General features: G+C 44.3%; 1 protein-coding gene and 1 non-coding gene across 4 annotated transcripts in view; both read left to right on the top strand.

The window, feature by feature from the left end:
• The window catches only part of COP1 (COP1 E3 ubiquitin ligase), a 127,182-nt gene extending 100,957 nt beyond the window's left edge, over positions 1-26,225 (top strand). For all 3 annotated transcript variants that reach the window (XM_065070841.1, XM_065070840.1, XM_065070842.1), the window contains exons 19-20: positions 22,770-22,814; positions 25,108-26,225. In XM_065070841.1, coding sequence (XP_064926913.1) covers positions 22,770-22,814; positions 25,108-25,125 — 63 coding nt within the window. In that variant the 3' untranslated portion in view covers positions 25,126-26,225. The remainder of the gene's footprint in view (positions 1-22,769; positions 22,815-25,107) is intronic.
• LOC135580174 (small Cajal body-specific RNA 3) lies at positions 6,625-6,759 on the top strand. The gene has a single exon (XR_010474454.1). It is a non-coding gene; the product is annotated as a small Cajal body-specific RNA 3 (non-coding RNA).
• Positions 26,226-27,475: the final 1,250 nt, after the last annotated feature.

The raw sequence follows: 27,475 nt of genomic DNA, 5'->3' as shown, positions 1-27,475 counted from the left end.
TGGGGAGGTTTGGTCCCCTGTGGTACTGCAGCGCTCTGATACCATTCAAGCTTCTATTTTAAGAATAGCTTCTCCAAGAAATGTAGGTGGCTCGGGTTTTTCTTCTATGTTGGTTTTAAGTTTACATTTGCAAACTCAGTTTCTCCTTCTGCAAGGTGAGGCGTGTTCTGTTTTGTTTTCCTGCATAATCACAGAAAATTACCGAGGGGTTGGTGGTTTTTTGAAGTGAAGGCAGATCAAAGTCGCATGTGTTTCGTGAATGAAGGCAGCATTTACTCTTTCAGACTTCTATGGCTGATATTTGCTTACCGGTGTGTCTCTTCTAATGCCAAGAGAAGTAGGCAGCGTGCTGTAGATGGGACTGAGGTCCTCCTTATTGCAGTCATCTCTTTCCTAGAGCAAGTGGTTGACATAACTCTGAGTACTGTTGACATTACAGTTCCAGTAGCTGATCCCAATGGCGCAGCTGTACAGATAATGGATTGCAGTTCATTGCCGGTGCAAGCAGAGGTCCAAGCAGGCTCTCGTTGTTTCCCAGGCTTTAAAAAATGAGAGCATCCCAATGCAATCACAAATTGTGTTGCTATGATACACGCTGTGAACTGGGGACGCAAAGAAGTCTCCGTGCGGCTGTCATTAAACTCGTAAGTGGATATTGTTCTCCTGTTGGGACTCTGCTGCTTTAGTAGCCATCAATTCTTTATTTAAGTATGAGTTTTTTAACAGGTGAACCCAAGTCAGGAATTCACCTGGAACCTGGACGTCATTCCTGACTCTCCCCAGCTCCCTGCTGAACCGTAACCTTACCAGGTACAAGCTGAAGCACAGCAGTTTATGTCATGTGGCCTTTCACATAAGCTTTTTCCAAAACTTAATAGAAACTTACTTGTATTAGAGTGGTATTCAGAGTCACCCTTATCTTATACATTGGTGTGGAGAGAGAAAAAGAGCAGATTTGTATTCAGAGCCATTTGCTCTTAGAATTAAATAATTGTACAACTGTGGTTTTTCCTTTTCCCACCCAGCCTCCGCAGTGCTGCTGTTGAGCCCCTTGGTCTGAACTCTGATATGTATCCTGCTGGGTTCTAGAGACGCTGATTAAATAATTGATTAGGCTGTCGTAAGATTTGGGTTGTGGATGGGTTATTTTTTTTTCCAGATGATGCCTGGCAACCTATTTATCCTGAGTTGTAAGCTCCTGTCTTCCCATACGTACTTGTTCTGAGCGTTGCGCCTTTATCTCACGGGCATTGCACCTTCTATTGCCCCAGGGATTAGAGATGTCTCCCTCTTCCCCCACAACTCTTGGCCTTTGGGTAGGAAGGCTCATCCCTACTATTTTCTGAACTTTTTATAATGTATATTGTGTATAGTTTTGCAGGTGCTAAGTTGGCCTCCATTCCCAGATCTCAAACTCCAACCCAAGTCTCCTTTGAGTCAGAGCATCTCCTCTGTGAGCAGCCTTTGCTTTACTTTCCACTGCTAGGATTATGCTGGATTACTTTTTTGTGTGTGTGGAGGTGTTTTTTGGTATCTTTTGTGTTTTTTGAAGTGTTGTCTATCTGCTGAAGTCTCTGGCGCAAAGTGCCATGAGATGAGGTCTGAATGTTCAGAGCTACTCTGCCTAAGTCGGGCAGTATTCAGTGTTTTATGAAGCAGATAAAGGTGGTAATTTCAGACAGGAGCTGCAGGGCTAAAGCTTAGTTTCTCGATACTTAGTGCTAAAGGAGAATTCTGGTTTCAGACCAGCAAGAGCAAAGCGAGAGAGTGGAGTAGGTTCTGAGAAGCTGTTGGCACAGGGTAACCACCGCCTTTGAAGTTGGTTTCAATGCAGCAGCAGAACTCCCACCCTGGGGGTGTCCGAATCCCTCGCTGCTGGTGGCCTGCTGTCACCGCCCTTTGAAGGTGGGTTTAGAACCTCATTCCCTCTGACAAATGACGCTGTTTCAATTACAGTCAAAGCAACCTCACAATACTATCTTTTTTTTGTTTTCCATTCTTCAGTGCATCTACCGATGGCAAGTCACAGTAGTCACAGCTCACGAGCTGCGTCAACCTTTTGCTTTAGCACTCCTAATTAAGCAATTTTAATGGCAGGATTTAATGTTTTACAGACTCTAAATGAAGTGGAAAAAATATGAAGTGTGTTGTTTTGGTTTTTTTTCCTTTCCATCACAATATTTTGATCAGGTAATTTAACCTCTGGGTGAAATAAAAGCAGAAGGATTTATGCACAGGTGGTTTTATCTGCAAAAGCTTTACTTTTATGTAGATTTCTGCATTAATATAGTTACTACTTGGCTTTGGGCAATTGTTCCAGAGGTTCTTATATGCTTTCTGCCCTTCTGTTATCAGTAACAAAACCCCAAAGCATTTTGAAACCCAGTAACTTGTGACCAGCCTAATGCCAATAGCACTGGACATTAGTAAAGCAAGAACTAAGACTTTTTTGACACTCCTTTTAAAAACAACTGTTCAGACTCTTTTTCCAACAGCAACACGGATTTGTATCCTTTTAACCTATTTAAATAAGACTTTTGGCGATGTTCTGATCTAATTCTAGCTACTGTTAGATGAGCTTGCTGTGTGCACGGTTGCTCTTTGAAAGCAATCTCATATCTGGATTGGAACTACCTGGATATGTAATTAGGATATGTAATTATTTTATATAGTATTCAACACAAAATTATAATAATCAGTCCTTTCTGAGGAAGAGAAAGCTACTATGGTAGGGAAGTTATGTTTAGTAATTTAATGAGCACCTTTCAGACAAAAATGATACGGTTAAATTTGGGGTTGTGCAGCTGAATGGATTTGTGTTCACCCTTGCACAAGGTGTTTTGAATTCTGCCAGGGAAGCGCTGCTTCACACAATTACGTCTCTTATATGTTATTTTGTGTCATAATCATTTCTGAAACTCTTATCTGGTTGCTAAAGCTGGAGAGAAGTGAGATGTTTGGTGCAGTACTGGGTTTAATAGTTTTACTCTAGTATTTCTGAAGTGAATATTAAGTTAAGCAGGGAGGTGTAGCTGGGGCAGCCTGGGGAGCTGGCGGATGAGACGGTGCATTGTTTCCCATTTACTTATAATAATGAAAGATACTGGAGGGAAGATAAGCAGTATTACATATAGTGGGAAGAAAGATTGATTCGGATCCATTCAATTAAAAAAAAAGGGGGGTTTTTACCTGTAATCTGCAGATAGCACACAAATTAACTGCAGGAGGAGGAGGAGAAGCTGCATCCCTCCTCACCACCCGTGCCGGCAGAACCTCAGCATCACTAGCCACGTCTCCCAGTGTAAATCAGGCATATCATCGTTTCTAAGTTCATCAGTTTGAGACCTCATTGCCTTTTTCTTTCAATACTTTCTACAAAGCAGGTTGCTCTGATCAAGTGTTTTCCAGCCACCAAATAACAGCAAACAGGTCTGGTCTGGGGAGTATGTGCTTCGGGTATGTCTTGACTTTAAAGTGAAATATCCTGGATTAATAGGAGGTTAATAATGCTTCTGCTTGTGCCTTGCTTCACAACTTGCATCTTAGCTGAAGCATTTGAAAAGATAAATTTGGGCCAGCAGGGGTATTTAAAAAAAAAAGAAAATGAGCTGGAAGTGAAATACAAATGTCCCTGTTTAGTAGAAAAAGGCTTCATCTCACTGGCAGCTTTCTGGTTTTGTTAGGTTCACGCTTGACTTGACAATGCAAAAGGAGAAACTGTAATTGTTGGGAAACGCCTGAAAATCTGAAGTAAAACAGAACTTAGCAGCTTGTGAAACTTTTATTCTAGTATTATAGCCGGCAGCAGACTGCACTTGGGAGCTTGTGAGTTTTCTTTGGTTCAAAACTAAAGAATTTATATATATTTGCCTTGTCAAAAGTAAGCAAAGATCCACACTGTGAAAAATCACTCTGCTGCTGCTCGGATGTTTGTATAAGAAAAATACGGCTTTAGAGATTTCGTGTGGACAAATGTTTGGATAGATGTGCGGTTACAGGGCGAAGGGACACAACACAGCTGCTGCTTGCCCAGCAGATCCTTGACTGTGACCTCGGACCCTTTCCAGGTCCCTTGGCTATCCTGTGCAACCATCCCTCTTCTTCCCGGTGTAAAACTCCTTTTTTCTCCCCAGAACTGAGCTGTCTGAATGTAGCAGTGGGGACAAGGGCAGTCTCCTCCTCTCAAGCCCACCACAATTTCTAAATCTTTGACTTTTACTGTTCATTGTGAACCTGGGAATTGCCCATTCTGGAGAGGGGAGGGAAGCTATGAAAACTCATTTTTGTATAGATATTTTGAAGTTTCCATTGTTTTCCTTTTGGAACTGTTTTGAGGTCGGTTTGTGGTGCCAACAGGTGTATTCCTGACCGGACTGGGGCTTCTGTATTAATTTCAGGTAATGCATGAATGTGGAATTTGAGCCCAGCTCACTACAAATCACAGTCAATGGAGTCATGAATGTGATGCGTGCCAAGCCCCATCATCTCTGCCTCTCCTTATCCAGACAAATGCATACTGTGTATGCACCGTGTGTGGCTTTTTTTTAGAGGCTGTTTCTTTATACTGTCATTTATTTCTTCCTTAGAAGCTGTAGCTAGGGCAGTGGATGATCATGAACTCTTCACAGGAGCTTTTCGGCGGATGATTGTAGCAGCACACATGAGCTGTGACGAGAAATAAGTCACGCGCAGTCAGGACAGAGCACTGTATTTTGTCCTGTATTCTCACTATATCTTCTCTGAAATGTTTGAGGCACCATCAGGCCTTGGAGAAAAGCTGCACGCTCTGACTTCAGCTCCATGGTGTCTGATGAGGAGTGAGTCAACAGAAGCATCTCCTTAGAAAGAGTATCTAAAACTGAGGGAGGATGAAGCAGATTAGCTAAAAAAAAATCCAATGCTGGAAGCATTTGTTTGTGTTCCTTTACCCTTTGTCAGCAGAGCTCAGGTTTGTATTCTAATATTTATGTAGCTGAAGGATATTATAAAATCAGAGGTACTGTGTTGCAACACAAGGGGGTTTGTTCACTTCTGTAATCCCAGTAGGAAGATGACATTATTTTTCGTTCTTTATGTACTTGAGTCTTTTTAAATGTCTTTTTTTGCTATTTGTGTCATTTGTAGCTTAATGGATTTCTTGATTGTTGAGCTCCTCTTTTTGATACAGTATTGTTAGTCTTTGCATGCGTTTAGAATGACAGGAAGCGTTAAAAACAGTCACTTCAATTTGAGATATCTAGAGATAATTTTTTTGTACCCACTGTGTGAAAATAACTCGAATAGTACCAGAATTATCCATTGTAAGAGAGATTATTTTACTTGTGAATTGGGTTTAAAGATAAAATCTGCCTACTTCCCGAGTCATGGATTTCCTATTCATTGCCCTGTTAAGATTAATCGGGAGCACGACTTAATCCAGAACAAAGATGATTGAATTGTCCTTAAACAGTGATGTCGAACATTACCCAGATCTCACTTTATTGAAAACCTTTTTTGGTCTCGCAGTGCTGAGAAATCACGACTGTGTGAGAGCTGCTTGGGAGTACATCATATGAAAAGAGACGCATTTTCCTCATTTACTGGCTCATTAGAAAATAAAATACTTTCTGGGTTTTTTTGGAATGAAGTTGTTAGGAGGTGTTTTACGGAATGGGTTAAATTTGTATAGAAGTTATTTTGGCACGCAGTACAAAGGGCTCACTCCACCTGCAGAAGCCTCTGAGGTCTTAAAGGTCTGCCATTAACTGAGCCACTGCTGGGTTTGTGGGGTGGCCAGGATGGAGAATTAAGTACTTTAATGCGGCTTTGTGTCCAATTTGGGAACCTGGAGAAGGGCAAGCTCAGGCTCCAGCTACCTGAGCCCATCGGGGAGCATGTCCAGCAGAGTCGGAGCACAAGCCACTGCTCCTCTTTGCACTGACACCGATGCTAACAACAAAACTGTGCTTTTAAGAATTAATGTCGTTTATTTAATCCCCTATTTTCCAGCAGGAAGTGTGTAGAACCGTCAGATTGTCCTAAATCTCCAGTTGTAGCCTATAATGGCGTAAGGATGCCATTTTGATACGCAAGCCAAATGTGAGCTTGACCACCCCTTAGCTCATTTTGGGATTCCTACCTGTAACGAGTAGTTTAGGGGCTGGCAATACTTATTTCAGATGCATGTACCACATTTAAAATGTTTTAAAAGGCAAAAAAAGCAGCTTGCTGTGTAATGGCCTTGCTGTAGGGATGCTGGCAAGCAGCACACTGTTGGCAAGCTGTTCCCTGGAGCTCAGGAGCGTATTCAAGGCCAGGAGATTCAGGGACTTATTAACGGCAGCTCCAGGCCCTGGTGCGAGCTGGCAGGCACCAAGCGAGGGGTAAAGGAGCCGGTGGTGCCGCGTTTAAAGCCGTGCATGCCCCATGCAGCTTCTCTTACTTCTGGCTGCAATGGTTTTGACCTCCTGAGCTACACTTGCTCTCCTAATGATGTTTTCCTATTCTTCGAATCCTCTTTTCTTCAGCTTATTTGCATGCGGTGCCTTGTGTTTCATTTAGGATTTGATACGGTCAGAAGCCCAGGATAAAAGGCAGTGTAACAAAAGGCTATTTTAATCGTGACGTTTTGTAGGATTGGAAGCTGCTGGGACCAGTTGGGACCAGTCATGGGCAAAAGAAGCGTGTTTTGTCCACTGCTGCAGTCTTCCTAGAGTGAAGTGGAGGTCTCTGTCTGCTTTAGGAGAGCCAACTAAACCAGATCGTTCCCCTCCATACATGTGTTATCCCGTAATATGCCGACACAGCTCCTGCAGTCTGCCCAGCACAATGTCCCACTACGTGGGGTCAGCCCTTGGGCAGGGTTTTGTCTGCAGCATCCAGAGATAAGTATAATTGCTGAGAGTTAATCCAGTTCGGTCATTTAAAGCCAGACTGTAATCACAGTTATGGGTTTTCGTATAAGAATGCTGGTTTTAATTCCTCATTATAGCAGGTTGGCTGTAGAGGTGATTAAATTCCAGTTGGAGAGATGTGCACCGGTGGAGCAGGGCTGCATGTCCTGAGGTTCCCCTTCCTTCTCAGTTCTTTTTGCTGCTTCAAGAAACAGTCATTTGCTCTAAGCCAGGTTTGCAGCTTTGATTGAAAATGACTGTACAAAACCTCATCAAAGCAATGCGTGTCCCAGAGTCATTAAAAGAAAAATAAAATAAATCTAAAAGGCACCTTGAAGTGCGTAAGCTCCCTGGGATGCCAGGGGCAATCGCCTGTGGTCTGCTGGTGTCCCCAGGCAGGACCTCGTAAATCTTTGTCTTCCCAAAGAGCCCAGGAAAAAGGGAGAAAGGCTGAAATAGCTCTCTCGGAGGTTTGGGGTGATTATGAAGTGCTGGCTCACTGCCTGATGCCTGTCACCGCTTTGCAGAAGTGAGGCAGATCTGGGAGAGGCAGCTGCAGCTGTATAGCTGGGAAGTTGTGCTTTTAATTGCTAATTAAAGCTACCATTTGCATTTGGGGTTTTCCTTTTTAAAGAATGACATCATACTACCCAAGAAACTGCTAGCACTGTTTATTTATAGTGTGACCAAGCTGGCAACTTGCTCTTGCTGCTTTGCTGGTACGTCTGTATTTCACCTATTCCATACTTTTGCTTTCCCATCTGATTTTTTTATTACTTCTGTCCTGACAGCCCTTGTTCTTCTAGTCCTTGACTTCCATGCAGACATACCATCCCATAATGTTTTCCCTTTTGTCTCTATAAACAATAGGCAGGCAGTCTGATAGCGCAAGTCCAAAGTCAAGGGAGCTTTGCCGCTTCAGCTTGACAGTTCTCCTCTCTGAATTATTTAAAGGCCACGAACAAACGAAAGCCTGTGTAGAGTTTCAGGTGACTTCTCATCTGGTATTGTAGAGAATGCCCGATAGGCAGGTCCCGCTAATTTTGTCCATTTAAATCCAGGGGATTTAGTAGAATAGCAAATGCAATTAGAATTCAGGGGCTGCCTCCTGGTGTTCCTTAGGGGAGGTGAATAAGCAAGTCCAGGAGAGGGAAAGTGGAAGGTGAATGAAGGAATAGGGAACTTCTCTTTAGTTGTGAGAATTGTGTCGAGTTTGGTGGGTTTTTTTTTTCCTTCCTCGCACAATCAATGAACTTGTCTAAAGACATCCTACATTTTTCTTCTTACTTTAATCCCAGTCCTTGGTGGGGTTGTTTGAGTTTGTTTGGGTTTTTTTTACATCCTTTGTTTTTAAATCTGAAATGTTTTTAAGCAGCTGAATGGCCCAATGATTTCTGATTTCTCAGGTGCTTTTTTCCTGCTGGTTTTGCTTGTCCTTGTGGACTTGGGAGTGTTTCAGATGGGTGGGATTGGAGAAGCAGGCAGCAGAGCACAATTGAGTCCTTCACATGATGTGAAGTTCATTATTGTCCTTTGAATAGTTCATTCTGCAGAACAAAGTAGGGAAGATGTCATGCTTTGCATTTATTGCACTAAAGCTATAAAGCTGTACTCTCATCATTCTTAATACCTAAGGCATAGCTGTCTGCTCTTCCCACTCCCTTCTCCAAGATAAATACAGTGGAGAAAGCATCAGTAGTAGGATATTAGAGAAACAACCTCATATGTATCATCTGTACTCTGTATGGCTTTTGTTTAATGAAGTTCTTCACCTTTTATGTACAGTCAGACCTTATTAAAATCGAATTTACTGTACTGGCTTTTTCATTACCAGCCGTACAATTTGGTAATCAAAGCTGATACTTTGCACCGTGGCCTTACATTGAAAATTGACTTGCAAAAGTGGCATGGGGACTTCAGAGTATCTTCTTTCAGGAATTCCAGCATCTCTTTCAGTTTACAGTGTGGGATATTACCAGAACCTCTAGTCATTTTTCGTCACCAACCTCAAGTTTATTAACATGTCTTCTCCTTCATAATTTTCCTGCATGCCCTGGCTAGTGAAAATATTTTGCCCGCTGCACTCAGAGCATTTTTGAAACAGTATTTTGGGGGGAGAAAGCTTCCTATTTCTCAGGACTAGAGAAGGCCATGTGGTTTGGTACAGCTTGCCTGGCCTCGTCCGCATTGCAGGAGGTTTCAGGTATGAAGTGCTGAGCATGATCCTGTTATAACATTAGCTGAATTGGATGTCGAATGCAGAGTTGTGAATTCTTTCAAGATTAATGGAAACTTTTGTTTTACCTTAATTAAACTTCCATTCCTTAAATCAAAGTCCTCTTTCCCAAATGGGTCTATGTTATAAATAGCATTAGTATCGGTATGAGTTCGTGAAGCTTATACGCATGTTAATGTTTGTGCCCTGATTTTTCTCTGCAATAAACCATTTGTTCCCTTTTATTTTAATCTCACTGGGCCCTGGTGATTTTGTTTCTGTGGCACATGTATGTGATGCATGTAAAAATGTAAGAAATATATTTCCTATAGGTTTATGCAGCTACAACCTGGGCCACCTTGCAGGCGGGTACCCTTCCCTTTTCTTCTCTTACCACCAAGCTGCTGAGGCCATTTGGGTGTAAGCATGCTCTGGGGATGAGATATTTTTGCTCTCCCATTGTGTCTTGCTTCCCCTCCCCGTGTTGTAGCTGCCACGCAGATGTCTCACCCCCGCTTCCTGCCTGCAGCCTCGGCTGGAGATGCAGCATCTTACAGAATCTGTTGTTTTTTTCCCCCCCTCACACACAGCATCCTCAGTTCTGACACTTAGACCCATGACTCTGTTCCTCTTGCTATTAAATATACTGTTCCTGGCCTGAAGAGAAATGAAGGTTTTTATTTCTGTGGCTGCCAGACTTCTGGCCCATCCAGTAACACAGTCAGAAGGCTTGCAGGTGCAGTGAAACCATCACCCTTCTTTTCCAGCTGGCATGAGCATAACATTCAGAATACACAATGTGTTTCACAGATAATGAGTGCTCGAACCCCCCCTGTAATGTTATTCCAAAACCTGTTAATGAAACAGTCAGGATTTTAACATGTCCAGAACTTTGAATGTTGATTGGTTTGGGATACTGTAGTGTCAGAGTTTGGGTGTGGTGGGATCCCACTTAAAAATGGGTGGGGTGTTCAAGGGATGTTATTACAGGTAAAGCATACAAATTAAATGTCAGAGTTCAGATTGCTTTAACGTGACCCGTCTTTGCATTTCTGCATCAGGCCAGTCTTAGAGGTGGAAGTTATTTTCATTAGGATGGTGCAAAGAAGCTACAATCAGCAGGAGATCCAATTTGCCAGGTATTGTCAAGCAGACAGCGAGTGACAGCTCCCTGCCCCAAAGAGCTGACAGCCAAACCGTATAAAATGAACAGTAGCAGAGTATGAATCCATTATCAATTTTAAATAAATTGATTTCCTCAGTCCCTCACTCATTTTGTGAGTTCCTGCCAAAGTATTCCCCTCTTGCTGACCCAGCCAGCCCGACTCAGCTTGGCTCCTTTCATCATTCCTGACATCTCCTGTCATTAACCCGTTCTCCCGTATTGATTGCTACCATCTGTGGTTGTAATGCATTCATTGTTCTTCCATTTTTGTTTTGAGGGGACAGTGTCGTGTGAGGGATTTAGTAAGGTTGTTCTTTCCAGCCTGTCCCAGTAGCACTGGCCAGCATGTGTTTCCACCAGTTATACTCTTTCTATAGAGGTTAGTTCAGGGCTTTATCGACCCTGTCTTAAGCCTATGGTAGCATTAATACTTTAATATTAGTCAAGCCTTTCTCTTTTTTGCTTTAATTAGGTGAATTCTGTGTTGTTTAATCTTCTGCACACCCTGTCTCAGGCAGGGAGCAGTGCAGGAACTGGTGACTTTGTGATTGCTCCCATGCGAGTTACACTCTGTACATCATTCCAGTCGGAGGAGGAAGGCTCTGTGTCCTGCCATCATGAGACAGACTTACACCAATAACTTGGGTCCCTGAATCATAGAGATCCAGTTGCCAAAGCTGTTGAGGAGAGTTGCTCCTCTTGGTTTCAGTGAGAATTTCTGAAAATCCACCCAGCTTTGCTGAGAGGTGCACAGGTGGGTTTAAGAGACTGATGGTCAGCATCACCTGGATCTGAAATGTTTCATCGCATAAAAAAAGGCTGTCGGGCATTGGAACAGCCTGCCCAGGGAAGTGGTGGAGTCACTGTCCCTGGAGGGGTTCAAAAGGCATTTAGATGAGGTTCTCAGGGGGATGGTTTAGTGCTGGAGTTAGGTTATGATTGGACTCAATGATCCTGAAGGTCTCTTCCAACCAAAACAGTTCTATGATTCTGTAACTGGGAAACCTAAAGCATTTCCACAGCTTGTAATTTGTATACAAAGCAGAATTCGTGATCTCTGGAATAGAACAAGGCTGGGCTTGCCCAGGGTGGACTACTGGACTGAATTCCAGATGGCTGCCAGGCACCATCGACAAAATCATCCCTGATACTTTGGGTAAATCAATTTGGTCATCAGCTATTACCTTAGTCCCAGGAACTGGTGATTTTCTGTACCAAACAGGGGACACAACGAGAACTGCTGGATCTAGGCACAGAAGAGCCTCAAACAGAGCTGCCATGGTTGTGTGGGTGCCACCATTGTCTAGGACCACTGTGAGGGTCATCTCCTGGGTGTGGGAAGGGAGATGGTAGGACAGGCTCCACCTGGCATGAAAGCCTGGTTAAACGATGGGTTTGGAGAAGGGTGAGGAAATTGGGACTCCTGACATCTTCCAAGACTCATAACTGGTCAGCATGTCATGAACAGAATCGTTGTCGTTCAGGGATTTTGTGCTCTTCTCCCATATTCTCTGGGTTGTGGGCCTGATGTGAAACTCCCCAAGGGTTGGATGAGTTGTTGGAGCACTTGGGACATACCAGACGCTGATGTAAGTGTAGGATCTGGGTGAGTGTCCTGCATCCCACGAGCTCAGATGTGTGCATAGGTGTGAACCGTGGGGTGGGAAGGGTCACTAATGTTCATGTTGGACCCTGTGCCTTCAGCCTCACCTGGCAGGTTGTTGCAGCTTGGGGTTGATTTTTAGCATGCTTGATAGCAGTGCTTTGTGCCTCCAGTCTGTCTGGGAGAACGCCACAGCTGGAACACATTTCTCATCAGCAAATAAGTAAATACTGCAGTTTGGAATTGAATGCTTGTTAGGAGAGTTACATCTTAGTGTTATTTCTCCCTGCTTTTTCTCTTCAGTACCTCCTTGTGAACATCTGGATTAACCTTGGGCAAATCTACTGTGTTGCCTCGGTTTCCCCACATGTCAAAGTAGGATAATACTTAGCTACCTCGTCAGGGCATTTGTTACACTTAATTAACGTTGTAATGTGTCTTTGGGTTCTCTGATAAAATGTGCTGTGCAAATGCTAAGTTGTTTTTACTGATTGGATTGTTAATTAGGTGTGCACATATAAATGATTTATTGGCATTAGAGAGCTAAGACTTAATAATTTAAAATATTTAACGTCAAGGTGGTTGAGTCAATTTTAAGCCTGTATCACTCAGCTATTTAGAGGCTGAAACTAATGACACCGGGAGAGGAAGGAACATGGGAGCTTGACCAGCTAACGGCTTACTTTATGGTATTTCTACATGGGGACTGATGTAATACCAGGATCTGAACTCCAGCCCCTGGCCTAGGGAAGCCACTGGCAGCATCAGCGATGTGCTGAGCTTCACGGAGAGCGCAGGAGATGTGTCACCTTGCAGTGATCCCTCTTGGCCCAACTTACAGACTATTTGTCAGCCTTCGGAAGAGCGTGCTCCACTTCAGCACGGCAACTGCTATGTGATATTAGCTGTTGTATGTCAGGAGAAAGCACGAAAGAAAGGATTTCTGGGGTGTGCATGTGTCTCCCAGGCAGTTGACGTGGATCACCTTCTCCTGTTGAAAGCTTATGGCCAAACAGTGGTTGTTCCCCATGAAGTAACACAGTGTTTCAGTCTCTAACAGCAAGGCTTCTGCGTCCATATATTCTTCTGTTTTCTCTCCAGGCAGATGTTTCCAAGGTGGTGAGGGACTGAACTGTAGCTGACAGCCCAGGCAGGTACCGCAGAAGCGGATCTGTCATCCCAGTGCACTAATGAGTTCAGGGACCTTGAAGCACAGAGAGCCAAGAAGGCGGCCTGTGGGAGAAAATGCAGTAGTTGGTTGATTGACTGGGTACGGGGACCAGAGAGGAATGTTAACCACCATCCGTTCCCTTTCTGGACCCAAGGAAGTTGTGCGTGCTGGTGCTTGGATGTTAGAGACAAAAGGGTTGGAAAGAGAGGGGAACTCTTCTGTAAGCAGGATTTCCAAAGCTGGATGTGCAAGGAGGCGGAGAATGGAAATGATATGATGTTCATGGTGCTGTAGAAGAGTTGAAACTCAAGAATGGAGTGCTGAAAGTAGGGTTTGATGAAAGATGCCATGCAAGGGACAATGATCTCACAAATACAAAAGCCCTGAAGGATGTGGGACAGATGGTCTGAGAAAGATGAAAGCATTCTTGCACAAACTAGGAAATTGCTGATTCAAGTGTGAAGATGATCTGAAAGAGGGAGCTGAGCAACCAAGGACCGTTGGATATAGTTCAGCTGGAAGAGAAGGCACTGACTTGGCAAAAAGGAGGAGGAAGAATAATAATGAAGGTGAGAGGGATGGGATAAACACGTTGTGAGTGTGAAAGAGAGGCATAAGAGAACCAACTAAACATGAAGTAGGGCTTAAACAAATTGGAGTTTGACCTTCACAGTAGGGCAAGAAGAGTGTTTAAATCAAGAGGATCTGGTAGAAGCAGGAAAGGATGTCTTTTAGCATCTCAGGAGCTTCCTACCAGCATCTCTTCCTTCCCAGTGCAGCAGCTGGGAGTGGTGGTCCATGCTGTGCTTCAGGACTAGGCTGGGCAGCACTCATGGTAGGCTGAGCTTAGAGGATGATCTGTCTGATTGGGGGTAGCTTGATCTGAAAAGGCGTTTCATGTTCTACTGATTTCTGTTTCCATCCTCCAATCCCTGATGGTTTGCAATCGGTCTGCACAAAATCATAATCTGAAACTCCCAGATTTAGGTCACGTTTCTTGAATACTCTCAGGCAGATCGGTGGCCGTTTCTTCAGATGACTCATTTTGTTTCTGATGAGGGTTTGAAAGAGAGGCATACGCAACAGTGATAGCGATAATAATGATAGCACCCCGGGGCTTGGTTTTGCCACATAGAGCACTGATGAGCAGGGCAACATGACCTTGGCTGGGGAGAGATTAAATTCATCACCTCCAGCGTGATGTAATGACTGAGTGCAACAAACAGCAGAAGAGAAAGGAGGAAAATGTATCGGCAGTAGGTCTGGGACTGTGCAGTTGTCAAGCAATGTACAGCATCACATTACCTAGAATTACCAAATGAATATTTGGAGGCTTTAAGTATTAAGAGAATAGACGCTAAAAGCTGTTTTTACTAAACTAATGCCTACCCATTTCCCTTGGTTTTGCAATATTGATGCTAATGTGTTGCATGTTTATGTATACTTTTTTGTAGGCTTATTGCAAGCTATATTTATATACTGCTGCCACTTTGTTCAAGGCCTTGAGCATGTTGTTTATGGAGAGTGTCTGAAATCCCAGGATATACAACCATAGGAACAAGTAGCTTTAGAGACCTTGTCACAGATAGATGGGCAGTGGAGCTCAATATTCCCACAAATAGAGGAGGAGAAGACTTGCCCTTTGGGGATGGAGCGTTAATGCCAACATAATTTTGTTTCAATGTTTGTTTCTCCTTACCTTGCCTGATAGGGGAGTGTGCAACAGCTGTTAGAGCCGTGTACTCCACTTTGCAGTAGATACAGGATAATAAGGCTCTGACAAGTTATTCTCATCTTGAATTCTAAATAAACTAGGTGCTCATCAAAAACAGTCTTGTTCCAGAACAACTAAATTACAGAGGCGGTCACTTATGTCAGCAGTTCCTGGGATGGACTTTGTTGGCTCTTCTGCCTTTGCAGAGCTTGCTTTGCCCTCTTCCCATCAGTCTCGTTGGTCTCCATTTCCATCTTGAATTCAGAAAACAGCTTAGAAATGAGCAGATTGGTGTCTGTGTGCAGCACTGTACACGTGCATATTTCTGTTTTCTTCTCGCCCGGTTTTCAGTTGCCTTGTTGATCCTGTTTTCTTGAGAGCTACACCCTGAAAAGGAAGGTCATGCTAAGAAAAAGTGATTTCTCACTTGGCTGAGAGATAGCTTACTACTTATTAGAGTGTGTCACTGGAGCAAGCCTTGGGCTGCTTGCTTCTGAACACTCATGTGCTGCAAATACAGAGACCTGGGTATATGTGAGAGCAAATAAGCTTCCAGTTATACAGCATCTTCTTGTGCTGATTTTGGTCTGAATAGCAGTAGAAAAATGCATTAAGTGTAAAATCCAGAAAATGAGAAGACTGCTTCTTCAGGGAGCAGGCAAGAGGGATATATTTCTGTATTGAGAGTCACAGTTAGAAAATACCAGGTGTGGAAGTGTCAAAAAAAAAAAAAACCTTGATAAAAGTATCCTTGGCACAGAGGTTAAAGTCTGGAATTGCAGAAAAACAAGGGGAGGGATTCAAGGAGATGTTGAATTTCTACCTGTGCACATTTCCTAGCGAGATGCGCTTCATCTTGTGCAGATGCTGCAAGCTCTGCGTGATGTAGGATGATGAAAACACTAATTTGCTTGAAAGCTTTTTTCCCTTTATAGCATGTCCGTGAATTCCTATATGAGAAAAAACTGTATGCATGTGCGTATGATTGTAGGCAGGTCTTTCTATAGAAAGTGAGCCAAAGGAGTGCCATCATCTGTAAAACTGTTGGTTGAAGCTTCAGAAAATATCTTTATTTTGCTGTGTGGATATAATTGTGTAGCATTTATAAACTTTAAAACCCTAAAGATACTGTGTATTTGCAGCTGGAGCTAGAAAGAAGCACAGACGAGCCGTTTTTCAGATGTATTGAGTTATTGCTGCTTTGCTTTTTTTGGCCCAGATAAGCCTAAGGAGGCTTTATCTCTATGTGTACAAAGGAATTACCTTCAGAATGAGATAAAAATATAGTTTCTAAGGATTAAAAGACACGGTTTAGACATGCGTGTTTTGTTCCAGGTTTAAAACCTAGAGAGCTGGGTGTTGCTGCTCCTGCAGTGTCTTGGTACGGCATCTTTGGTGTGTAAGACCTTGTTCTTTAAAGAAGTGCTGGTTTTAAAGGAGTAATTAATTTCTGCTTGGGCCTGATGTTCGCTGTATAGATAATATTCCCTTAAAATTGTTCAGAAAGGATTAATGTTAGGTGAGTGTGATGGCATATAAAGGAAATTCTGGCACCCAGGGTTGTGCACCACTTGAACCATCCCACCGTGTCCCCTTCGTCGATAACTATTGTATCGCAACAACAGGAGAAAAAAATAAAAAGGAAATAAAATTCCACGTGCAGCACATCATCCTTTTGGGAGGAGATCTAATGTAGCAGTTTAGCTTTTAAAAACCTCTTGATTTTTGTACGCTGGAGGTTTGCCTTGTTTCCTAGGTTAGAATTTGTAATTTCCTTTTGAAAACAAAAACTGACTTGAGTCATAGGAAAATGACTGGGCCTCGGGGGATTTAGAGTGAAAAGCCATTAGAATCTGCTAATTACAAGGAGAAGAGCAGTCAAGCAGTGGCGGTCTTGTTGGGGAGCCGCTTTCACACATTCTGATGTATGAAAAGGCTTCGCGTGTAATATCGATGGCAAAAGTTTCAGTGAAATATGTCTTGCAGATGCTCTGCGGCTCTGTCCTAAAAGCCAGCACTGGAGTAATAGTTGCCATCCTCAGTAAGGACCTGAGTAGCTTTACTTCAAGAAAGGGCTTTCTGCACAAACAGCACTAGATTTAGTTCAACTATATACTGTTATTCTGCCTATAAATAATGTGAGACAATGACTATTTGAGCACAAGCTTTCTCACCCGGTATATTTTCCCATTGTTTCAACAACTTTGCTTAATTAGGCGCCAGTTTCTTTGAGTAAGTGTTTGGTGTTCGCTGGCAGCAAGTCTGTCTGCTTGAAAGAGAATTGCTGACGAACCAGCCCTTCGTTAGCAAAAACGTCTGCTGGGGTGGGAAGGTGAGAAGTTGTTAATTTAAAATAAGGTCTTTAAGAATCCTAGCTGTGAATCCATAGAACAAGCCCAGCTGAAAAAATCCCAAAAAAATTTCACACTTACTTCAATGACAACTGTGCTAGAAGTTGAAGGCAAATGTGCTTTATTTGTGCAGAAAAGCGGGGGGTAACAGAGGCACAAACTTTATGGCCTGTAATTATTTATAATGCCATGAAAGTCCCAAATAGGATTTCCAGTCCATCGCGTAAACGTGCACATACAATTTGAAGAGACATGTCTTGCATCTTAATAACCCTCCTAAGGAACAACTTTGTCAGCCTCTTGTGTTCTTACTGGTACCTGTAGAAGGTAGAGTCTAAAAGTAAGAAATAAATCCACTTTGTACCATTTCCTCCTTCCTCAGGGTGGACCTTGAGGGAAACAAAGTCAGTGATAATTTTTAAGGTTAGTTTTGTCGGGGTAACAGCATGGAGGAGGCTGCTGCATCTTTTACGTGTTGGCTTGTGTGGCCAAAGCTGTGCTGTTAACTCCCCACTGCAGTTCCCAGCCTCCAAATACTCAGACTCTGTTCCTGGTAAGACTAGCTTTTGCAAAACTAGCATGTTTACAAACTGTAGAAGTGTTCACGCATAAGTGTTCCGATTCACAGTTTTCACTCCCGGTGGGGGACCGAGATGTTCCACAGTCAGAGTCCAGGCTGCTCCTCTTGTGTAGACCATCCTCCAGCTTTTCCTTCAGTGTGAGCTTCTGAATTTCACTTTAAGGGTTGATCTATGTGGGATAACAGAGAAGGAGGAATGGTCTCACAAGGGTTTATATTAAAGGAAAGAAGAAGATGGAAGTGATTTGTGCTCATCTATTTTAAGCCCCTTTGGGACAGGCTCTCTATTTTGTGTCAGGAAAGGAAGACGATGAAATACTCGGCTGTGATTTTGCACAAGCCCGTTGGCAAGAGGGACGCTTAACTCCTGGAGTGCTGCGGTGTCCACGGTGCCTCTTTATTAGTGATGAGGGGTGACAGAGGAGCCTTTGCAGTTTCTGGAAGAATGGATTTACAGCTTGGCTAGAGGCTCTGTCTGGAGCTTCTCCTTGCTCTGTAGAGTCTGCTTGAATAGCAGTGTGTGTCTTTCCAAGGAGATGTGTGTGTGGTTTTAACAGCTGTCTATCTGGGATGACATTCATTTAGTTCCCCACCACCAACGTTTTCTTGCAAAAAGATGTAAAGACAGACTGGGAGAGCTACAGCCTCAGCTGTCTTTTACTCCCTGTTGTAGTGAAGCAGCTCCGACAATTTTCAGTTGTTCCGCTGAGTTTCCTCAATCTCTGTGAAATGTCCAGAGCATTTCTGATTCTCTTAGTGCCAACTGTTCTTGCATGAATACCAGCAGTCAGACAGACTTGCCTTCTCTTCCCTTCCTTCCCTGTACAAATTGCTTCCCCAGGGCCATCCAAATACAGGGCTCATCTAGGCAGGAAGGAAATCAGTGTGCTTCAAAACCCAGCTGTCACCAGGTGAATAATTCCTTTGAATGATGAATGTAGCAGGTAGCTCATCTACTCAGGAAGGTCCTAAATTTGATTTTGTTTTTTCTTTGCCATCAAGAATGTGCTGCAGAAATTTCTTCTTTTGGTGCAATCAATGAAAGTCCTTTCAAATCCCAAGGGCGAATGCTCTTGGAACAGTCACGTTCATCCAGTGCCACGTCCAGGAGATGGGGATGTGCGAGGTTCAGGACAGAGGTGCTTCTCTCTGGTCTGTCTTTGCTCTCAGGACTGATTTACAACTTCATTTTGCATAATACCTACTTTCTGTGTGGATACGTGTCCAGTCTGTAGGCAGTAACAAAGATTTGTGGTGGAGTCAAGTCCTTCCCAGTGTCAAGGAACTGTCCTTCAGACTTCACATAATACCATCTCTGCCATTGAGGAAAAAGTTGGCACATGTGGAAGGGCTGTTGGTAAGTCTTCGCAGAGGCCTGCGGCTCTGGAACATCTTATTGCTGCTCTGGACCTGCACAACCTTGACTGAGACCTGAGATCACAGTATCACAGTATGTTTGGGATTGGAAGGGACCTCAAAAGATCATCTAGTCCAATCCCCCTGCTGGAGCAGGAACGCCTAGGTGAGGTCACACAGGAACATGTCCAGGTGGGTTTGAATGTCTCCAGAGAAGGAGACTCCACAACCTCCCTGGGCAGCCTGGTCCAGTGTCTGTCACCCTCCCTGAGAAGTTTTTTCTCAAATTTAAGCGGAACCTCTTGTGTTCCAGCTTGATCCCATTACCCCTTGTCCTACCATTGTTTGCCACCGAGAAGAGCCTGGCTCCATCCTCGTGGTACTCACCCTTTATATATTTATAAACATTAATAAGGTCACCCCTCAGTCTCCTCTTCTCCAGACTAAAGAGACCCAGCTCCCTCAGCCTCTCTTCATAAGGGAGATGCTCCACTCCCTTCATCATCTTCGTTGCCCTGCGCTGGACCCTCTCCAGCAGTTCCCTGTCCTTCTGGAACTGGGGGGCCCAGAACTGGACACAATATTCCAGGTGTGGTCTCACCAGGGCAGAGTAGAGGGGAAGGAGAACCTTTCTCGATCTACTAACCACTCCCCTTGTAATACACCGAAGGATGCCATTGGCCTTCCTGGCCACAAGGGCACAGTGCTGGCTCATGGTCATCCTGTTGTCCACCAGGACCCCCAGGTCCCTTTCCCCTACACTGCTCTCTAATATGTAATTTCCCAACCTATACTGGAACCTACATTTGTCAGTGACTCTTTCTACATTTGTATGTAATGCCAAGAAATAAGAAGATGCATACTTTGACATCCCCAGAGCCTTGCTCTTTTCAGTTGACTTAACAGGACCAAAACTCTTGAGCTGTTTCCTGTCAATTTAAGCTGTCTCTGGCTTGTTGAGGTGCCACGTTATCTCGTCGTAGGGGACATCACATCTCCGCCGATGGCTCCTTATCTGCTGTGATGTGCAGAGGAGAGGTTGCCTCATTTCATCCGGTTACACAGTCGGCAACTTTCCACCGAGGTGCAGTAATACTTGAGATTAGCAGCCGTGTGGAACAAAATGCTGTTGCTTGCCAGACAGTAAACCCTTATCTCTTTATTTTTGTTGTGTTTGTTCATTTTTTTCTTCAGTCTTGTTTTATCAAAGGCAGCAGACCTTCATGTCAAGAAGGGCTATAGGTGCTGACCACCTCTAGAAGGAAATGCTTACATAGAGTCATTTCAATAACTAATTTGTTCATAGCAGAACTGTTCAATTGGGCTGGATCTCCAATATCCCTTTTGCCTCTGCTGTGGGAGTTTCTGGCTCCTGCAGACAATGAACTGGGGGGCAGGATGAGGAAAAGGTCAGCCTTTCAACCTTCTTCACCTGCATAGAAACATCAGGTGATGATATTAAAGTAGAACACGCGACCACAATGGATAGTGATACCCTGGTTTTCATGCCTGAGATATATAGATGCTTGTGGTGGTGCTCTAGGGGGAACAGGTATTGTGCCGGTTCGGTGGCCATGGTGGTGGCCTTTTGAGGACGTGGTGACTCCCTCTACACATGTCCTGGCAAAAGGACTGGTTCAGCATGCACACGACTGTGACCAGTTACAAACCTACAGATCGAAGCAACTTCATGACTCACTAGGCTCTTTAACATGTTGAATACATTGGCTGTTTTATAGGCAACACGAAAGGAAGAGAATTGTTTCTTTAGAGGATTAAAAACAAGTTACTTAGCTGTGTTCCCGGGGAAGCAGTGCCAGAGAGCCTTAACAAGCAAGTCACTGTTTGTTCGATGACAGATTTGGTGCTAATTTTGCTGCTGTCTGCTCCTGTTTGCATCTCATGGTTGTGGATGAAAGCAGTGGAGCGGTGATTAGCTCAGACCCTGCTAGAAAAAAAATAAATTAAAATAAAACACCAGTGACTTCTGATGAACAAGGGAGTGAGAGTATATTACCCTCTGGCGTTTTTATTTTATTTAGCAGGTAAAACTGTTCATCGAAGCTGAGTTCATTTACAGTGGTACCCCAGTAGACTGAGGCAGCAGGATGAATTACCAGTCGCTCACAGTACAAACAGGAATCATTCAAACCCTGGATGATCTGTGCTCAGGGGTTCAAGCCTCTGGCATTGCACACCAGATAGCTGCTGCTACCTTTCCCTTGCCTCCGAAATCCTATCGGGCATCCCAGCCTCTGTTTTAGTCCCCAGATCACATTTGTATCTCATTCTTCCCACCATGAGTTTTGATTCTAATGCTGTTAAGCAGAAGCTGGGCAGTTCACAGGATTAGACTCTTTTAGCCACCAAATTAATGGAAATTGGACTATATGCTTCCTTTGAGGATATACTTTCTTTTCAGGAGCTTTGACTTTGGAGGATCATTGGTGAGATAATATCAGGAGTCTTAACTAATCCCCTAATGGATGTACCAGGGTGAACAAATCTATCTATAACAATTAGCCCAGTGGTCCACCACAAGGCTACTCTTACCTGATAAAAGTGGGCGTTTGCATTGAAAAGGATTTTTTTCTTTCTCCCTTTGCACAATCATCAGCTTCAAAGCAAAATCCCAAAGCTCATGGCAAGGTGACATGCGACCCTGTCAGGGCTGGGTCGGGCTGGCTCTCCGCTCCCTTTGGAGCGGGGGCGTATGCTAGTCACTGAGTTTATTAAAAATGCATGTGCTAAGCAATGGGATAATTACGGCAAGTTTGTCTGGGGATGGATAGCAGCAGCAAGAGAAATTGAAGGATGTGTCTGGGAGAAGATATCAGCTGTCTTTAGAAAAAACAGTTTGCTAAGGCGGTTTGGCTACAGTTACTGGGATGCGGGTCTGAGAGCAGTGGTTCAACCTCGGCATCTCCAGGGCTGTTGCCAGCGCCCTAGCACTTTGGTGCTTTAGTTTTATTGGCATCATAATGTTCCTTTGGGTTTTTTTCTGAATTATCTTGGTTTGGGGGGGGTTCCTCTGCACTCCCTGCTCACAGTTGGAAGGGCAGAGCGTGTCTCCCGTCTGTGGCTGGCACCCAGTTCTTGCCCGAGGGTTGCCCGACTGATGCAGCAGACCATTAATTTGCAGACAAGCAGGATGTCTCCAAAGGCAACTCCATCAATTGGCAGGAGGTAAATAGATGCCGCCTTTCTGAATAAAGCGGAGCTGGAGCCCTCCCTGTTTATCTTTTCTTCCACGCTGGGTGTATCTGCTATTGCTTTCTCATGTCTTCTCTTTGTTTTACTTGTCTGAAACCTCTTGGCTGTGGGAGAGGTGGTGCAGCCTCGGAACTGGAGAGGTTTTGTCATGGTGATTAGTTGGTTTAGTTAGGGCACTGGAGACCTTTGTCCGGATGCTGCCAAAAGATGAAAATGATTATTATTATTTGCCCACTTCACAGGGAGGCTGTGAGGATTAATTCATGTTTGTAAATTGCTTTGGAGATTTAAAGCTCTGTACAAGCACTAAGGATTATTGCTTTCTAATTCTTCAAGGTAATATAACTTTATAAAAAGACTTTTAGCCTTGAAAGCGTCTTGAAAATGGGAAGTTAAGTTTCTTTGAAATAAGATATACTTTTCATGTTTAAGATAAAACCAACTTCTTTTATTCTCTGCTGCTTCTTTCATAAAAAAAATTTTTTAAAATAATGGCAGATTGTAATACTACCTCTTCCTTTTTTTCCAGGAGTCCAATGTGCTGATTGCTGCTAACAGTCAGGGTACAATTAAGGTAAGTTATTTCATGCATCTCCTATTTAAACACTTGAATCTGTTGTTAGTAAAGAGCAAGGTCAGAGAAACCGTACAGCCAGGAGAAACCATTAGAGGAGGTCATCTCAACTGTAGAAGTTTGTAATTTAAATGATGTATTTGCCTCTGGTACATGGCGGAGTGAGCAGACAGCGCGCCGGCAATGAAACAAGAGTTAAAGCAAGGTGTGGAAAAGCTGCTGGCGGCCATCCAGCTCCTGCTTGTCCCTTGTCACTCCTCGGGGTCCCGGTGGCACGGAGAGACTGGCACAAGCATCATGCTGGTTTTTGTGGCAGTGGAGGCTGTGTGTTATCTCACCAGCGTTAACCAGAGCATGTATTCCACCTGCTGCTGCCCAGGTGGGTGCAGCAGAGCCCAGAGCTGAGCTCCTGGTGTGCAGCTGGCTGCAGCAGTGTTTGAAAGGAACAGGGATGCTCCCTTGCTTTGCCTGGCTGTAGCAGACAACAGCTGCCAGCACAGGGGTTTGTGAAAGCAGCAGCAGTCTCTTTGCACTGAGAAGCCAACATTTTGCTGGGGATTCAGCACCTGAATTAAAAGTCTTCCAGAGTATCTGCGCAATACACAAAATGTCAAGTAATACAGCGTCACAGAATCATTTTGGTTGGAAGAGACCCTCAGGATCATAGAGTCCAACTGTTAACCCAAACCTAGCACTGCCCCATGTCCCTGAGAAGCTCATCTCTGCACCTGTTCAACTCTCAAGGGATGGTGACTCCACCACTGCCCTGGGCAGCCTGTTCCAATACCTGACAACCTTTTCTGGCAAGAAGTGTTTCCTGATATCCAATCTAAACCTCCCTTGGCACAATTTGAGGCCATTTCCTCTCATCCTATTACTTATTACATGGGAGGAGATACCAACACCCTCCCTGCTACAGCCTCCTTTCAGATAGTTGTAGAGGGCAAGGATGTAACCCCTCAGCCTTCCAGAGTGTCTCTTCAATCCATGAAATGTCAAGTAATCTGGAGAAGACTCCTCTTCTTTACATGTCTATTAGACAGCCAAGCAAAACCAGTACCCAAACTGGTACAAAGCTGATGCTGATCCTCTAGAGAAGCCCAGATCTGATGTCGTCCCAAACTATACATAGCAGTGTTGACCTCCACCGTGCTTTTGAGGCTTGGTGGTTAATGCTGCAAGCTTGTAGCCCGGAGCCCTGGCAGCTTTCTGCAGCTGCTGATAAAGGGTTTTACTTGCTGTTTGCAAAGTTACACGCTGGATTGTCACTCTCACGACGCTGAGGTCCTCATCTGGATTTTCCTTCATATCCCTGTTACAATAGCAGCTCTATGGAGCCAGACCAGAGTTGCTGGTCTGAACAGTCCTAGAAAAATCACAAAGCAGGAATGGGGGGAGACCCAAATGGTTTGTTTTAGAGTGTGTGTCACGATTTATTCTTTTCCTCCTTTTTAGGCCACTGGCAGCCTGGTTACTCTGGCTCTTGCAATGTGTGATGCTGCAGCCTCTCATTCGTAGGCGATTTATTTAGCAGTCTTTGTAATTGGTTGTTCATTCCTTTGGTCACTTCCTTCTTAGTAAAATAGGCAAAATGCACAGATGCTTTTGAAATCTTGAAGTGAATCCAGCAGCAAGAAGGAGAGTGATTAGAGAGGAGAGGTTTTGCTCATGCACTTTACTTGTTAATGAGAGAAGATAGACGGAGAAACAACAGCCAGGGCTGTTAGAACTCCAGTATTCCCATGTGCCTTTGGCGGGGGAAGGTGGAACGGTCTGGGATAGGACTGGGTTTGCACAGTCACTCCAGTCTGGGGGTAAACACTGTGCCAGACAGTACCTATGGGTTAAATATCTACAGCTTTTCCCAGTAAAACCCAACCAGGTTAATACAGGCTGTGACAGCCCTCACAGTCACTTTTCTGCTGTTTCAAGACTGACTTCAGAGGCTGCCGCACCATCTTAGCATCGACAAGGGAAATAAATGTTGGCACAGAGAGCTGAGAGGACAGAATCTCTGATTTCCAAGAGCTGGTTGATTGGGATGAGTGGAAATGGGGCAACTGTGGGTATTTTTGCTTCACGCTGTAATTTATCTTAGCATAAGCAGGCATCAAAATCAGGATCCTTGCCAAGGGCTTATCCCATTTGCGTGATATTATTTTGTGCTGGTAAATAAAGGGTAAGGGATGGAGATGGAAGGGTCAGTCCTGTCCTAGTGATCTATTTGCTGATGTAGGAGATAATGAATGTAATAAATTCCTATTCTAAATGTCTCGTCTTCCTTACTAATCAGGTACTGGAGCTGGTATGAAGGGTTTTCGTTCAAGGCATGAGGTACTTGGTCCTGCTGATATGCTACAGTATTCATCTGGGATCCTCAGTGGGACAAGAAACCGAAACCACCTTGATGTTCCTCCCCAAAACCATCATGTTTGGGTTTTTTTTCCATTTATGAACTTTGTAGGACATTTTGAGACACTGGAAACACCAGTGAACTGTCTACCATCAACATTAACTCCACAGACTTTGCTGCTGCTGGTGGTGGTATGGTTGTCTAATTTTTATGATAGGAAAACAAATTCTTTTAAATAAAAACAAAAAGGAATAATAAAATTTATTGAGCCACAAGCTGAAGCTGGAAGATTCTCTCTTGTTGCATATGGGAACAGATTTACTTGGGAAGGGAGCTTACAGCAACACACAGGGCTGTCCTCAGTTGCACATCTCCAGTTGCTTTCATCTGGACTGTTCTTCATCCCTGTCAGAAAGTCTCTAAGCCTTACCTGGACATGCAAACAATTCGCTTTGAGAACCCGTAGTGATATGGTTCTGTTGTTCCTTTGATTTATTCATTATTATTTTTTTAGATGTGTTAAATGTTGAGAAATGTCACACAGGTTGACACCGCTGGAGACTGAAGTCCTGTGGTCATCAAGAAGAGAAAGGCAGCTTCCCCTTCCTCCTCTCCCTGTGCCCGAAGGGGAGGGTGAAGTTGTCCTCCTGTCTGTGTCACCCTGTCCCTCTGCTGCCACCAGCAATGTCCTGAGATGCGCCGTGCTGAGATGAGGTGACCTGCAGTTGCCTGGGACCTGGACTTGACCTCACCAAGACGCTGTGGGATAACGATCTCCCTCCCACTGACCTGGCTGTGTTTGAGTATCTCAGCTTAGAGGAGGAAGCTTCTAGATCCAGTTACCAAAGCCCTGCACCACTTCATTGCCCATGTGGTCTGGTTGCATTTGCCCTTCTCTGCACACCGTGGAAGCCAAATGATTGAAATCTTGTCATAAGAGAGGGGATGGAGTTGGTTTGTAACTTGTTTCAGAGCCATGATATAAGTAGCCTTATTTTTAATGGTCATGCATACACTTAATTGTACATATGGAGGGGGAATAAACCATGATGCGAAGAGTCGTTGTTGCTTTGTTGGCAGGGAGGGGGAAGAAGGTGCTGACAGGTGCCATGAGTAGCAGTTGTGCTGAGCTGTTGGCATTGCTGCCAGAACCTGTTTGGCTTGGAAATGGAATCGGTGGGTGTAGCATCTCGTCCTGGCTGCGGCTGGTAAAGGTGCAATGTCTGTGGTGATACCTGTGGGAGGTGTTTTTGGTTTGCAAACAGAATCTTTCCGCGTTCATTCATTGCAGTACACGTGTCCCTTGCGTCTCTGAGGCTGCAGGGACTTCGCTGTCTGTGTTGGCAAAGCAAAGCCCTGCTGCAGTTTTGGGCTACTCGTCAAGGAGTGGTAACTGATGGTGGCGTGCAAAAGGTGTCTCATGTCTTCCAGGTGTTAAAACCTGATTCTGATCTTCCTGGAAAGGTTGTGAGGTCTTTGACATTCCTTAGTCACAGAAAAGAAAACAAAACCGAGGATGCTCCTGGGGGTACAAACAAAGGAGCGGGGATGGAGCCTCACAGCAGTGTTGAGGCAGGTTGTGCCCTCGCTCAACACAGGTGCCTGTTTCCAGTGGGAACACAGGGGGTTTAGATGTTCCTTCAACCACCAGCTGTGGCTCTCACCTTGAAGGGTGTGGGACACACTGGAATTGCTGTTGGCTTCTAAAGAGTCTTGTCCAGTGGGGAGAAAACATGACGCTCAGCTCCGAGAGGTGTGGATGTTGGCTTCTGGGTTTTTTTTCTGTGGTTCCTGGCCTGCTGGTGGGGAGGAGAGAAAGAGAGAGAAGAGAGCGCACTGGCCCGTGTCCTGCTCCAAGGTGTGATCTGCGGGTCTCCATCATATGAGCCACTGTGGTGGAAGAAAACATCCCTCTGAGCACTCGTTTTTTTGCTGTATCTTAAGAGAATTTGGTGCTGGGTGACTGTGCTAGGCTGTGCGGAGCATCCTTCCCAGCCAGCCACCTTCAAAGGTGTCCTCTTTTGGTTCCAGGCATGGGTTTCCCCTCAGCCACTGGCTTGTTTATCAATACCTACTGATCTATTTTGCAAACTGCTGCTGTTGTACCTGGTCTCCATGCCACACAGCCCCTGCTTGGCAGGTGACCTCATTCCTTCTCTCCCCCTACTTGAAGGACCTCTGTGTTTTAAATTGAAATTGCTCTGACGAAGCTGAGATCTTAGAAGAAAAAAAAAAAAAAAAAAAACAGCTATTTGAATGCTGTAAGGTTACTCCTTAAATTAAACAGGGAAAACAGTTTAACATTGGC

This window comes from Columba livia, chromosome 8, assembly GCF_036013475.1.
Source record: "Columba livia isolate bColLiv1 breed racing homer chromosome 8, bColLiv1.pat.W.v2, whole genome shotgun sequence".
NCBI classification, from domain to species: Eukaryota; Metazoa; Chordata; class Aves; order Columbiformes; family Columbidae; genus Columba; species Columba livia.
Note: the sequence above shows the minus strand (reverse complement) of the source record. Positions and strands in the feature narration are given on the sequence as shown.